We start from the raw sequence: 13,157 nt of genomic DNA on the forward strand, positions 1-13,157 counted from the left end.
AGTGAGACAGGATCAGGCATGAGCAGTTTGGCCTACTGGGTTGGTTTGTTCTGCATGGGAACTGAAAACAAGACCTAGGAGAGGGTTGAGCAGGAGCCTCAACCACAGTAATGGAAATGGAGGAGGAACTCTCTCACAGGGCATAGTGGAGCCTGTACAAATGGGAGGGGTAAGGGGGTGGGGGATCTGAAGACCTGCAGACCTGGGGAGAGACAAGCGGGAGTCCTAGCCTCTCAGCTCTGCTAATGGGGTTTCCAAGAGCGGTGCAGCCATCAGGGAGGTGACAGGGCCACCATCTCATCTCATCTCGCCTCGAGTACATCAGGGCGTCTCCCTTCCACAAACCGCCTTGCCATGCCCTCGAGGTCCCACCACTTCCAGCTCCTCCACCAAGAGGGCTAGGGCCGCGTCTTCGCGTCGCAGCAAAGACGAAGAGGCAGGAAAAACCCCGCGGAAACGGGGGTCGCCGGTGGGAAGCAGCGACGGGCGGCAGTCTGCGAACGAGCAAGCGGGCGCGCGCCTCCACCTCCTCCGCCCTCCCGCGGGCGCGCGCCTCCCGCCTCGGCAACACCGCCCCGCGGGAGGGCGGGGGCGCGCGGCCGGAAGCGCCTTTCCCGGAAGGCAGGGGGGCGGCGCCGGCCTCGGGGCGGCTGGACGATGGCGGCGGCGCGCCGACTGGCCGCTCAGTGAGCTAGAGCCGCGCAGCGGGAGGATGGCCTCGCTCGGGTCGGCCGCGGCCGGGGAGCCGGCTGCCGGAGCTGAGGCGGAGCTAGGTCCTCCGGCCCCTCCGCCGCCGCCGCCACCTCCCGCGCCCTCGCCGTCCGCTCTCGGGCCGCTGCTGCCCCTGCAGCGGGAGCCGCTGTACAACTGGCAGGCCACCAAGGCGTCGCTGAAGGAGCGCTTCGCCTTCCTCTTCAACTCGGAGCTGCTGAGCGATGTGCGTTTCGTGCTCGGCAAGGGCCGCGGCGCGGCAGCCGCCGGGGGCCCGCAGCGCATCCCCGCCCACCGCTTCGTCCTAGCGGCCGGCAGCGCGGTCTTCGACGCCATGTTCAACGGCGGCATGGCCACGACGTCGGCCGAAATCGAGCTGCCGGACGTGGAGCCCGCCGCCTTCCTGGCGCTGCTGAGGTGAGCGGCGGGCGCGGGGAGCCGGTGGCCGGCGGCCCGGAGGGAGGCGGCACCCGGCCGGGCCTGCGCCGACTCCCGGGTGACCTTGGGCCAGACGCGCCGGCCTCCCTCGGTTCCTTCCCGGCCGGGGATGCTCGGGAAGGTCGGCCAGTGTTGCCAGCCCCAGCTGTGTGCTCTTTGCCGTTGAAGGGCGCTGTCATATTCCAGTGCCGGGCTTCAGAATCAAGTGGGCAGAGTAGAGGACGGGGCCGGCTGCCTTGGTTGCCCACTTGCAAGATTTGTTTTTGTTTGGAGGACGGGGGTAGCCGTAGGATCTTGGAGGACTCGTTGTTTTCAGGTTCCGCACGGTTTGTCGTCAAGACCCGGCAAAGTAATAGCCGTAACAGGTACCAGCTGACCTGCTTCGTGTTTCTGCAAAGTGACATTTACTGTATCCGCAACCCCGCTGCTGGCGTTGAGAGTTTGCTTTCCGATGCTCTGAGGGTAGGAGATTGATAGCTGATTAGTTTCCTCTAGTGGAAGGGGGGCGTTATTAATTTTTATTATTTGTTTTTAATCACAGCAGTCCTGCTAAGGAGGTATGGCGTGTTGTTTACCCCAATTTTACAAGTGGGACTGAGGCCCAGAAAAGCAACTTGGTAACTGAGCCAGCTCCCAGAAGACCATGTGGGCTTCATTCTGCTAGGATGGATTGGCCGCCTGAGTGGTGTTTTTAAGATAGCAGTCTAGAGTAATTCTGACGCACACAGGCAGGCCAATGGAGCAGAAGCGGCCGCAGAGGCTCGCAGCTTCGTCACAAAGATGCGTACGGAGTGGACGAGAAAACCACTAGAAATAAATGTTAAGGTCCCATTAATGGATGGGCAAAGGACAAGATTAATAGAGAAGAGAAAATACGACTAAAGAATGTTTAACCTCATTAGTAAATGAGGAAGTGAAAATTCAGATAGTGAAGTTTTTTCTTCTCATGAACCCCCACCAATTTTTTTGTTTTGTTTTGTTCCGGGTTTTGGTTTTTATTTTCTGGGACAGGGTTTTATTTTGTAGACTTGGAGGTCAGTATGTATACCAAGTTGGCTTCGAACTCATAAGAATCCATCTACTTTCAACACCCCCCCCCCCCCCGTGCTGACCCATTAAATACTTTTATAAAATAACTAGGAACGAACACTTTCTGACAAGGATGTTGATGAAAGGCCTTGGGAAAATAGTTGGACACCTTAGGTTTCTTTTCCACACTTAGGAAACGTTGAAAAAAAAATTGCAGTAGCTTTCTTCATAATAATGGGGAGAGAAGCCAAGCCAAGGCAATAAAGAGTTCCACAAGCATTGATAGGGCCACTTGACGGACTCTACTGCAGTCGCTGTGACGTTCATGAAAAGGCAGGTAATACTGTGGGGAGTGTTTATGATGGCATTTTGGATTTCCTGCACCCTAGTAGCAACTGGGGAGGAACGGAACAAACGTTATGTACCTGGGGATAGGGCAGAAGGAAAACCAATATGCCAAGTAAGATGTGTTGGTTTGGAAAGCTGATAGCACCCTTTTCTTTTTTTGTTCTCGTATTTCTAACATTTAATTCACTTTGATTTATGGGATAGTTGTGCAGCCTGAAGGCTAGTATCTGGGTAGTTTGGATTTTGAAGTTGACTAGGACTAGATACTATCTTGCTTAATTATGCAGTTTAGAAGTCTTTCTTAAAATGATAGGGCCGGAGAGGTAGCACAATGAAGACCTGAGTTAGCTACCTGTGACCGACATGAAAGGAGAGAACCTGCACCTGCAAGCTGCCCTCCACCTCCATATGTGTGCCGCTGCATGCCTACACATACATCCATATGTGTGCTGTGTGCCACTGCGTGCCTGTCTACACATACATCCATATGTGTGCCACTGGGTGCCTGTCTACACATACATCCATATGTGTGCCACTGTGTGCCTGTCTACACATACATCCATATGTGTGCCACTGGGTGCCTGTCTACACATACATCCATATGTGTGCTGCTGGGTGCCTGCCTACACAGATTTCCAGGAAACAAAAAGAATACAAAATGATTCTTTGGCCACCTGCGCCATGATCCACTCTTTCCTTTTGGTATCATGTTTAGAGGTGAAACCTTAAATCATTGTAAGTACTTTTCCTAAGTGATATTTACACTGGCTAAATTAGAGAACTATCGCTCTAAAACTGTTAGGGCTAGAATAAAATTAGAGAGGGGGCTATTTCATACTTTTGTTTCTAATTTTCATTGCATGTGCTAATTCATTTTCATAGGAAATAAGTGAATTTTAGAACCCTTGAAATATACAGTGCCATTTGAGTTCTCATTTTTTGTTTTTAGTAAAATATATATTTTCATGATATTCAGGTTCTGGTCATTTTTCTATTCTGAAATGAATGCCTAGACTAATTTTTACTTAGGTATTAATTGGCTTTGAGACATTGATATCATACTTAATACTGTGTGACCGAGAGTCTGGTAGACCTTGTTGAACTGGAAAAGTCAGCTGAGCTGTATTTTTATTGTGTTTTGTTTGTTTGGCTGGTTTTGTTTTATTGTTGTTTTTGGTTTTGTTTGTTTTGTTTTTGGAGACAAGGTCTCTCTGTGTAGCCCTGGCTGTCCTAGAACTCACTCTGCAGACCAGGCTGGCTTCAGACTCACAGATATCCACCTGCCTCTGCCTCCCGATTGCTGGGATTAAAGCTGTGCGCCACCACCACTTGGCTTTATTTTTATTGCTTTTACAATCTAAATTAATTAACATTACTTACAGACTTATGAACTTGGGTTTCAAACTCTTTAATAAACTGCTCACTTAAAGCCCTCTGACTTCTAAACGGTGTTCTTGTTCATTTGAGAAATACTGTGTCTCCCTGTGCAGCTTATGTTTTTGGTGTAGGATACAGCAATGAACAAGGAAAAGTCCCTGCACTCATGAAGTGAATAGTTAAGGGGAGACTAGGAGAATACAATATTAAGAATTGACAGTATTTTGAAGAAAAATGGTCACGCCATAAGAGAAAGAGCTTTTTAAGGAGAGGGGAAGCATATTTTAGAATTTTAACTTTCTCCTGTTAAAGAAACTCCCAGTGTAAACTCGTGTGGTTTAAGGAGATAAAAGATGATAGTGGTAAAAAGATCTGCGGAGTGCAGGGCTTTGCCAGACTGAGGAAGGACTTTTGAGTTCCATCTCAGGTGTGAGAAAACTTGTAGAGGGTTTTCTTTCAGTGGAGTGCTGTGATGGTATTTACATCTTAAAAACTCTGGCTGTTACTGGCGATTAGAAGGGGAGTAAAAGGGAAGCAAGATGATAAAGGAAGAGATTTTGCTGCAGTAAGAGCTGATGGAGAACTGCCCCGGAGGGAGTGGGTATGATGAGAAGTGGTCACATTCTGGTTATATTTGGAGGGTAGAAGCAGGGAAAGTTAAGAATGAATGACAGTCAATGAAACTAACTTGAGAAAGAGTGGATGGTGTAGGGAAGAGTGAGCCTGGAGACCTCGCAGCTCACAGGTGTAGGGAAAGGGAGATGAAACATGATATATGGTAGCTGTCAGGGAAGTGAGACAGGAAGCTGGAGCATCCCGAGACCAGTCATAGGAAAGGAGTGTGGAAACGTTTCCTGCTCCGGGGTGGTCCGCTCCGGGGATGGCACCAAGGGTGACCTAGAAGTGAGCAGGTGATGGTGAGATGAGATGTGAGCCATTGATAACCCTGGGAGGGCAAACAAACACCCACGTGCTCTTCCTCAGGACTCCTTGGGAAGAGACCTGTGGCCTTGATTTCAAGTTGTAGTTTTGTTTTTTTTTTTAAATATTTATTTATTATGTATACAATATTCTGTCTGTGTGCATGCCTGCAGGCCAGAAGAGGGCACCAGATCTCATTACAGATGGTTGTGAGCCAAGTCAAGTTGTAGTTTTGGTGTTCTTGTTTTCTGCACGCACATTTCTCCTTGCTTGGCCGTGCCCTGTGTTTTTCTAGCCAGACTGCTCTTTAGACAGTGTGTGTTAGCGCCTCCCTTGAGTGCTCCTGTCTCTGTGATTCCACTTAGGAGCTTAGGAGCTTTTGTCTGTTGGATACAGTTTAATACTTTGCAGGTATTAAAGGGCCGTGGGATGTGATCCCCTTCCCTTTTCCTCTGTCTACTCAGTGTCCCCACCTAATTACTGGTGGCATTTTCCTTATTCAATGTCTGCCTCCCAAGGCCTCTTTCTAACTGTATATAGCCTTTACCTAGAAGACAGTAATTATTATACTTCAGGTAATAATTTTGGGTTTTCCTTTTTTGATTAAATCACTGTTTCTCTCCCCTATGGGCAGATTTGTACACTAGTTCATTTAATCTCTTGTGTGTTTTGGTTACATGTTGCCCTAGAACAAACCACTCTAACACCTGGTGGTTTTAAACAGCCATTTCATTATCTTCAGAGCTGTGTGGGCTGATGGCATCACCTGGGTGATTGTTTGGCCTATCTTTAAGGTTTCATGAATTGATTTCAGATAGCATCTAAGGTTGGTGTCAGGTGGAGGATTTGACTCAGATTCTGAGATCCTTTCCATGCGCCTCTTCTCGCTGGTCATTTCTTGGACAAAAGTGGGAGCTACCAGGTATTCTTAAAGTGTAGGCTCCAAACTGACACATTGGCTTTGCACACTTGTTGATGAATAGTGACTGGGAATTATGTGACCCAGCAAAGGTCTATGTAGCAGCATTAATGTGGGAAGGCATGGTTTAATGTGAGCATCTTAAGTGTTTGCATTTGTAAGATATTTTTATCTGATAGCAGAACAGCTGCTAACTACTGAATTTAGAGCTGACCCCGGACACACACAGAAAATCAGAACGAGAATGACAAGGATAGACAGAACATATGTATTTTAAGGAAACATGAATTTGAGGGAAAAGAAGAAACCTAAACATTTCTGTTAAGTATCTTGGAAACCTGTGGAAGTTTTTGTATACATAAAACAAAGACATAAAGTTGTGGAGGGAAGAAGAAAGATTAATCAGGAACAATGCAGGAGTTTTTAGAAATTTGAATATCATTGCCGGTTTGGAGGTGGGGTAGGACTAGAAAAGAGGGAAAAGAAATACCCTAAAATACAGAGGAAAAAAATTTGAATGAGATCAAATTTAATAAGCAGATAGCATTTACTCAGATTAACTTGTGCCGGGCTCTACTGGAAGTCTGTGTTTTAGGTCGTGGTTGTCCTCACCGCAACATTGTCAGTAGGTACTGCTGTTTCCTTCTCCTTGGAGGCTCACAGGGGGATAAATTTGCTTAAAGCCACACAGCAAGTAAATGATAGCACTGGCTCAGAACCACACAATTCCTTTATCTTTTCCTCTCTCATATGTATTTTTAAAGATTTATTTATTTATTATGTATACAGTGGTCTGTTTGCATGCAGAAGAGGGCACCAGAACTCATTACAGATGGTTTTGAGCCACCATGTGGTTTCTGGGAATTGAACTCAGGACCTCTGGAAGAGCAGCCAGTGCTCTTAACTGCCGAGCCGTCTCTCCAGCCCCTCTCACATGTATTATTAATAGAGATTTGGTTGAGTCCATGGATATTTAACCTGTGGATACAGGCCAACTGGATTATTATTATTTTATTCTCCTAAATAAAGCCGCAGCACCCTAATCTGTGGCCATTGAGCTAATTCCAGAATGACTATGAAAAATTTTAAAGAATAAGAAGGCTTTGCTATCAAGAAATTTGGAAATGCGACCTTAGCAAACTGTAGATTTACTCAGGTGGACAGATTTGATGAGAGAGACATTAATGAACTACTGTTCTAGGACACAGCTATGGAGTGCTAAAAAGAGCCAGAGTTTCACTTAAGGGACATGTATTTGTTTGGTCTCCTGAGCACTGCTTAACCTCCTCTGAAAGTGGAAATACTTCGTACCTCTCAGGAATAAGAATACGATGTTTGTACAAGTTCCTCTTACCCTGATGTAAATTTCAGGGGTTTTGTTTGTTTGTTTGTTAAAGTTTAATTCTGGTGGGATTGCTTTGTTTAAAACAATGCTGATTATCTATTTAAAATTTTCCATTGCTTTTCAGATTTTTGTATTCAGATGAAGTTCAGATTGGGCCAGAAACCGTTATGACCACTCTTTATACTGCTAAGAAATATGCAGTCCCTGCCCTGGAAGCACACTGTGTAGACTTTCTCACCAAACATCTTAGGGCGGATAATGCCTTTATGTTACTTACTCAGGTAAGTAATAGAGCTAAAATAGTAGCTTAAAAACTGGGTATGAGCTGGGTGAGGTGGTGCATGCTTTTATCCCAGCTCTTGGTGTAAGTGTTGTAGCTTGGATGGAAAGGTATCCTGGCAGTCAGGAGCCAAAGAATACCAAAAAGTCACACCAAACAACAAACTTTGCAAGAGATTTATTGGGAAGGAAAGACTAGTGAGAGTGGCTGCTTCTGCTTTGGGAGACAAAGCAGAGAACTGGGCAGAACACAATTTTATATAGGGTTTCTTTGCAGGGAGTGGGGTAGGGGAAACTTTCCAGGGTGGTCGGATCTGGGGGTTTTTTCCTGAAGAGCAGAGCCTGGCCTCTGGTCTGGGAATGGACAGTTCCCCTTAGGGAAATTTGTGGCGGGGGAGGGGGTGGAGCCTGGCCTGTGGAGCTCCTCACAGATGGGCTCAGCCTCAAGGGGTCCCAGCTGCCAGAGGTCTCCAAGAAGTTGCTTATAAGAAGTCTCTGTCCATCTAAATTTGAGGCCAATCTGGTTGATCTGCAGAGTAAGTTCCAGGACTCCTAGCCAGCCAGCCTAGCTGAGCTGCTGAGCTTCAGGTTCAGTGAGAGACCCTGTTTCTAAAAAGAAGGTGAAGAGTGGCAGAAGAAATCATTTGATATCATCCCTGGCCTCTGTGTGCACATGAGTGGGCATATACCCACACAGTATGCTCATATCTGCTATATACATGTGCACACACATGCACAGAAACTCAGCTGTTGAATCCACTAAGTTGAATTTTATTGGGGCTTAAGAGATGGCTCAGCAGTTAAAGAGCATTTGCTGCTCTCATAGAGGACCTAGGTTCAGTTTCCAGCACCGAATGATGTCTTAACCTTTTTAACTCCAGTTCTAGGGGATCCAAAGCTCTTTGGTGTATGCAGACAGTACCCATATATACATACATGCATGCAAAACACTCAGACACATAAAATAAAAATAAACAAATCCTTAAGAGAAGAATTTTACCTAAAATTAAGTGAAAACTGCAGTCATGTTATGTTATGGCTGTCATTTCTAGTGTGGTTAGTTCGTTGGGTGCCAGAGCTGGTGCTCTAAACCTCTTTACCACAGTCCCCTCACAGCAGGAAATGTTAAAACAAACAACAAAACAGATCTGTTTTTATCCTTGACAGTTGATGTTCTGGTTCTGGTGATGGTAAGACTAAAATTTTAAATACTAGTCTGCAACATTTCTAACTACATGACCTTAGACAAATAGATGAACATCACTGGATGGGGGGCTTTCTCTAATCTAGAGTGTGTTCAGGATCAGACTAAGTAATGAGAAAGAAAATAGGCTGTAAAGGATATGCATATGAAAGTCAGTAGCAAGATGGTTGACAATGTGAATTCATTGCTCGGTGAAACATTGGCTTCTTTAGCCTTCCAGTTCTCATTGTCAGTATCTTTACATAGTTAGTAATTACAGTCGTCTACAGTATCAGCTTTGATTGTGCACAGCCTAAAGTAACTGAAAGTAAGCTGGCTTTCTTTCTGTGTGTAGGCGCGGTTATTTGACGAGCCTCAGCTGGCCAGTCTTTGTCTCGACACGATAGACAAAAGCACGATGGACGCAATAAGTGCAGAAGGGTTTACTGACATTGACATAGGTGAGTTCCCCGTGACCAGAGTGTTTGTGTTTTAAATAGTGATGTCTTGTCTGCCTTGTTGGAAAACTAGGTGTAAATTAGTGTTCTTTCCAAATAACTGAAGGATATCTCCTTATGAGTTGTTCTTTCTTTCATTTTAATGAAAATACTCCTGAAAGTCCTAACTACCTTGATGGAGGAAGGTCATTGGTTAATTAAATAAAGAAACTGCTTGCCCTGATAGGTTAGAACATAGGTGGGTGGAGTAAACAGAACAGAATGCTGGGAGGAAGAGAAAGTGAGCTCAGAGACGCCATGCTCCCCTCTCCTGGGCAGATGCGATAGCTCTGCTCTCTGAGGCACACACGATGAAGCTCTGACCCAGGATGGACGTAGGCTAGAATCTTCCTGGTAAGTGCACCTCGTGGTGCTACATAGATTATTAGAAATGGGTTAAGAGGCTGAAACTAATGGGCCAGGCAGTGTTTAAAAGAATACAATTTGTGTGTTGTTATTTCGGGGCATAAGCTAGCCAGGCGGCCGGGGTGCTGGGGACACAGCCCCACTGCTTCTATTACAACACTGCCTCAGTGTAATCCAAAATGTGCCAGATAACTAAGATCGCACACCATCTTCATGAGATTGTACTAGGGTCCTAGAACAAGTCTAGAGTAAAATGTGTTTGTTCTGTTAACTAATCACTAGTTAGAGTTGTCAGAACAAAATATGTGACCATTAGGTTTTAGCATGTCAGTGGGATAGCTAGCATGTAGCAGTGACGTTTACCTTTCTAAGTAGGTATCAGACATGGAAAATAATTACTTGGCAACTACAGAAAATGGAGATGTTACTTTAAATTGGGCTGTGTTAGGGATATTATGGCAAAAGAAGTTCTGATATGAGCCTTAAGGAATGGATAGCACTCGGACTGGGGATGGCTTAGTGGAGACTGCTTGCCTGGCGTGCATGAGGCCATTTCCATTCCCAGCACCACAAGAAACAAAGTCCCTGTGTAGTAAAGAGACGGCAGTAGAGACAGTGACACCACGCAGGGTATGTATAGAGTCAGGAAGAGCTGGCAGGTTGTTCAGGTGGCAAAAGACCATGCAGTGACAGGCTTAGGATTCAAACTTTGTTTTGTAGAAGAAGAAAGCTAATTCCCATAGCTTTAAATGATCTTTTTTTTTTATGGTAAATTGGAATTATATGTTTTAGTCCCTCTCAAATAGCCTGTTGTTTATTTCATTTGTACATTTTTTAAAAGATATTTCATACAGAATAGTCAAAAAGAGCACTGTTGATTTCCTTCCCTGTTTTAGGACTCTCCAGTTCTCTTCTGGTGTTTTCAGTATTCCCCAAGTCTGATGCTCTTAGTCACAACAGGAAATGCTCTTCAGTCTAATATATTTTTAGACCTGATTGCTCAAGCTTAAACTTAATCTTGATTTTTCTTTTTCATTTGTGCCCCACATACAATCTCACCACTAAGTACTCATGATTCTATGTTCAAAACAAATCCTACATTTGACTGTTTCTTATCTGCTGCTACTGCCTAGTATAAACCAGTGTTCTTTCTCATTAGGATAGCTCAGAATGATCTTCATAAATAGAAACACCAGGTTGTTTACTTCTGTTTCCACTGCAGTAAGAGTATAATTCAAACTTGTTACAAAGCTTAGCAGATCAAGCCCTATGTAAGGCAAGAGAGATTAGGTTTGGCTGTAGCAACAAACCCAAAGTGTATTCTGGCTGAAATTCAAAAGCAAGGTCATTTTACATTCATGTAATGGGCTGTATTGATAGAGTGACGTCAGGAAGTAGTTCTCGAAGCCTGATAGCTGCCTGTATCTTACTAGTAGATGAGAGGGAAAATAACCGCCTATTAAAACACTTGGCTTTGAAAATGTTTCTTAGGCCGGGCGGTGGTGGCGCACGCCTTTAATCCCAGCACTCGGGAGGCAGAGGCAGGCGGATCTCTGTGAGTTCGAGACCAGCCTGGTCTACAAGAGCTAGTACCAGGACAGGCTCCAAAACCACAGAGAAACCCTGTCTCGAAAAACCAAAAAAAAAAAAAAAAATGTTTCTTTGTGTTGTCCTTTATTTCATTGTCCAGAATCAGTCCCAAGATCTACGTGACTTTAGGACAAGCTAGTCTGTGCAAGACTAGTCACTTCCAAGACGAGGAAGCAGAATTGTGATTAACAGCTCAACTCAATACTATTCTCTGGTCTTCTGCTTGTTCATTTTTGTTCCATTACACTGGGCAGGATTTATTATATTTCAAGCCTTTATTCATTGTTCTTTCTGACTGGAATCCTTTTCCCTTGAATCTTTGTATGGCTACCTGCTTCTCAGGCCAAGGTTAATTGAGTATAGTCCTGGCTGTTCTGGAATTCACTCTGTAGACAAGTCTGGCCACAGATTTACAGAGATCCACCTGCCTCTGCCTTCCAAGTACTGGGATTAAAGGCATGTGCCACCACCGCCCGGTGTGTTTCTTTTTAAAGTGTTGGCTGTCTGCTTTCCTCTCCTAGACTTGGTCTTGTTTACCACTGTATTTCTAGTGCAGAAGACAGCAGAACATAGTTCATGTTGAGTTAATACCCTGACCAGCTGCCAGATAAGGATGTCTTTCCTCTTCACCTCGGGTGGTCTCACTCAGGAAGCCAGGATGCTCCTTTTCACTTAGCTCATCTTATACCAGTGCAGTGAATTGTGTAAGGTCTGACACCCTACACATTGGGTGCACTTCTCTTTTATAGTTGATGTAACATCCATTGTCAGTTTACCTGGTCATCTCTCAGGTGCCTTGGGAAGAATGTATACATTGTGTTTTACTGAAGGCCAGGACTAGGGCACTGTTGACTTGTTAATGAAGCATTGTTTAACCTTAAATGTTTCTTGTTCAGGGTCTCTGAAGTGCTCCTTTTGTTTTTCAGCAACTCCTGAAATTGTATGACCTGCATTACATGTGTGCTTTACATGTGGCAATTGTTTTATAAATAGTTTTTATGTTTTTCATGCCATTAGAGCCGGGGAATCTTACTTTGCTGAGTAGATACCCCATAAATACTTGCTGATTTGTTAACACCCACTGCTGTATTATGTTTATGATTCATATTCTGTTGGTTTTTGTCATCTTAGGCTCAGCTATAATTTTTTTTAAACACTTGCCAGTAGAAACCTGCCAGTACAAGGACTTACGTGTCCCCTACCTATTTCCATACCACAGGCCAATTTACCAGACACTACTTGTTAAATTTGGGAGTTCTAGAGAAAGTGTAGGAGTTGAGAGGAAAAGGCACTGGGTTCAGGAGTTCTTGGATTTAGGATAGTTTTTTCTTCTCTAAGTTTTGAGCATGTTTTCCAGAGGAAGAGTTTAACTGTCTTCGGTTTCTCACTTTAGAAATAAGATTCTTTTTTGCGTGGATATAACAAAATAAATTTGGGCCAGCAAGAGAGCTCATCTGTTAAAGTGCTTGCTGCTGGGCCTGATGTCTGGAGTTTGAGCCCCAGGACCCATATGGTAGACGCAGAGAAACAGCTCCCATACGTTGTCCTGACTCCCACCTGTGCGCTGTGGTGCATGCACACATACAAACATACACACAAATAATTAAAATATTCACATTGTGCTAAGAACAGTGTGATGTGCTATGTCATACTCCAACTTTATTTTTACTGAAGTTATTAATTAGACCAGGGATTTATTTTTCAGTTGAAGAGATTAACTAGTCTGTGCATTTTTTGAGGCCAGGGTCTCACTCTGTAGGCCAGGCCATCTTGGGACTCACTTTGTAGTCCAGGTAGGCCTTGAACTTGTGGCGATTCTCCTGCCTCTGCCTTCAGAGCACTGGGATTGCAGCAGTTAGCCACCGTGCCCACCTCATTATATATTCTTTTTTTTAATTAATTGTATTTCATGCAGGAATTACAGACAGTTGTGAGCTGCCCTGTGGGTGCTGGGAATTGAACCTGGGACCTCTGGAAGAGCAGTAAGTGCTCTTAACCACTGAGCAATCTCTCCAGCCCCTCATTGTGTATTCTTAATCCAACAAATAATAAAGTATGTTAGCTTTCACTTAATTGTGAAAAGCTTTATAGAGTCTTAGTTCAAACTAATTTGCTCAGCTACAATGAAAATAAGAAAAGTTTGATGTTAAAAAT

General features: G+C 44.6%; 1 protein-coding gene across 1 annotated transcript in view; it reads left to right on the forward strand.

Annotated features, from left to right (window-relative positions):
• Window positions 1–609: 609 nt before the first annotated feature.
• The window catches only part of Btbd1 (BTB domain containing 1), a 31,511-nt gene continuing 18,963 nt past the window's right edge, over window positions 610–13,157 (forward strand). Inside the window, exons 1-3 of the mRNA XM_041645931.1 lie at window positions 610–1,128; window positions 7,213–7,369; window positions 8,906–9,011. Coding sequence (XP_041501865.1) covers window positions 713–1,128; window positions 7,213–7,369; window positions 8,906–9,011 — 679 coding nt within the window. The 5' untranslated portion in view covers window positions 610–712. The remainder of the gene's footprint in view (window positions 1,129–7,212; window positions 7,370–8,905; window positions 9,012–13,157) is intronic.

This window comes from Microtus oregoni, unplaced genomic scaffold (assembly GCF_018167655.1).
Source record: "Microtus oregoni isolate MIOR12 unplaced genomic scaffold, Mior012 000000F_ref0000247, whole genome shotgun sequence".
Classification (NCBI taxonomy): Eukaryota; Metazoa; Chordata; class Mammalia; order Rodentia; family Cricetidae; genus Microtus; species Microtus oregoni.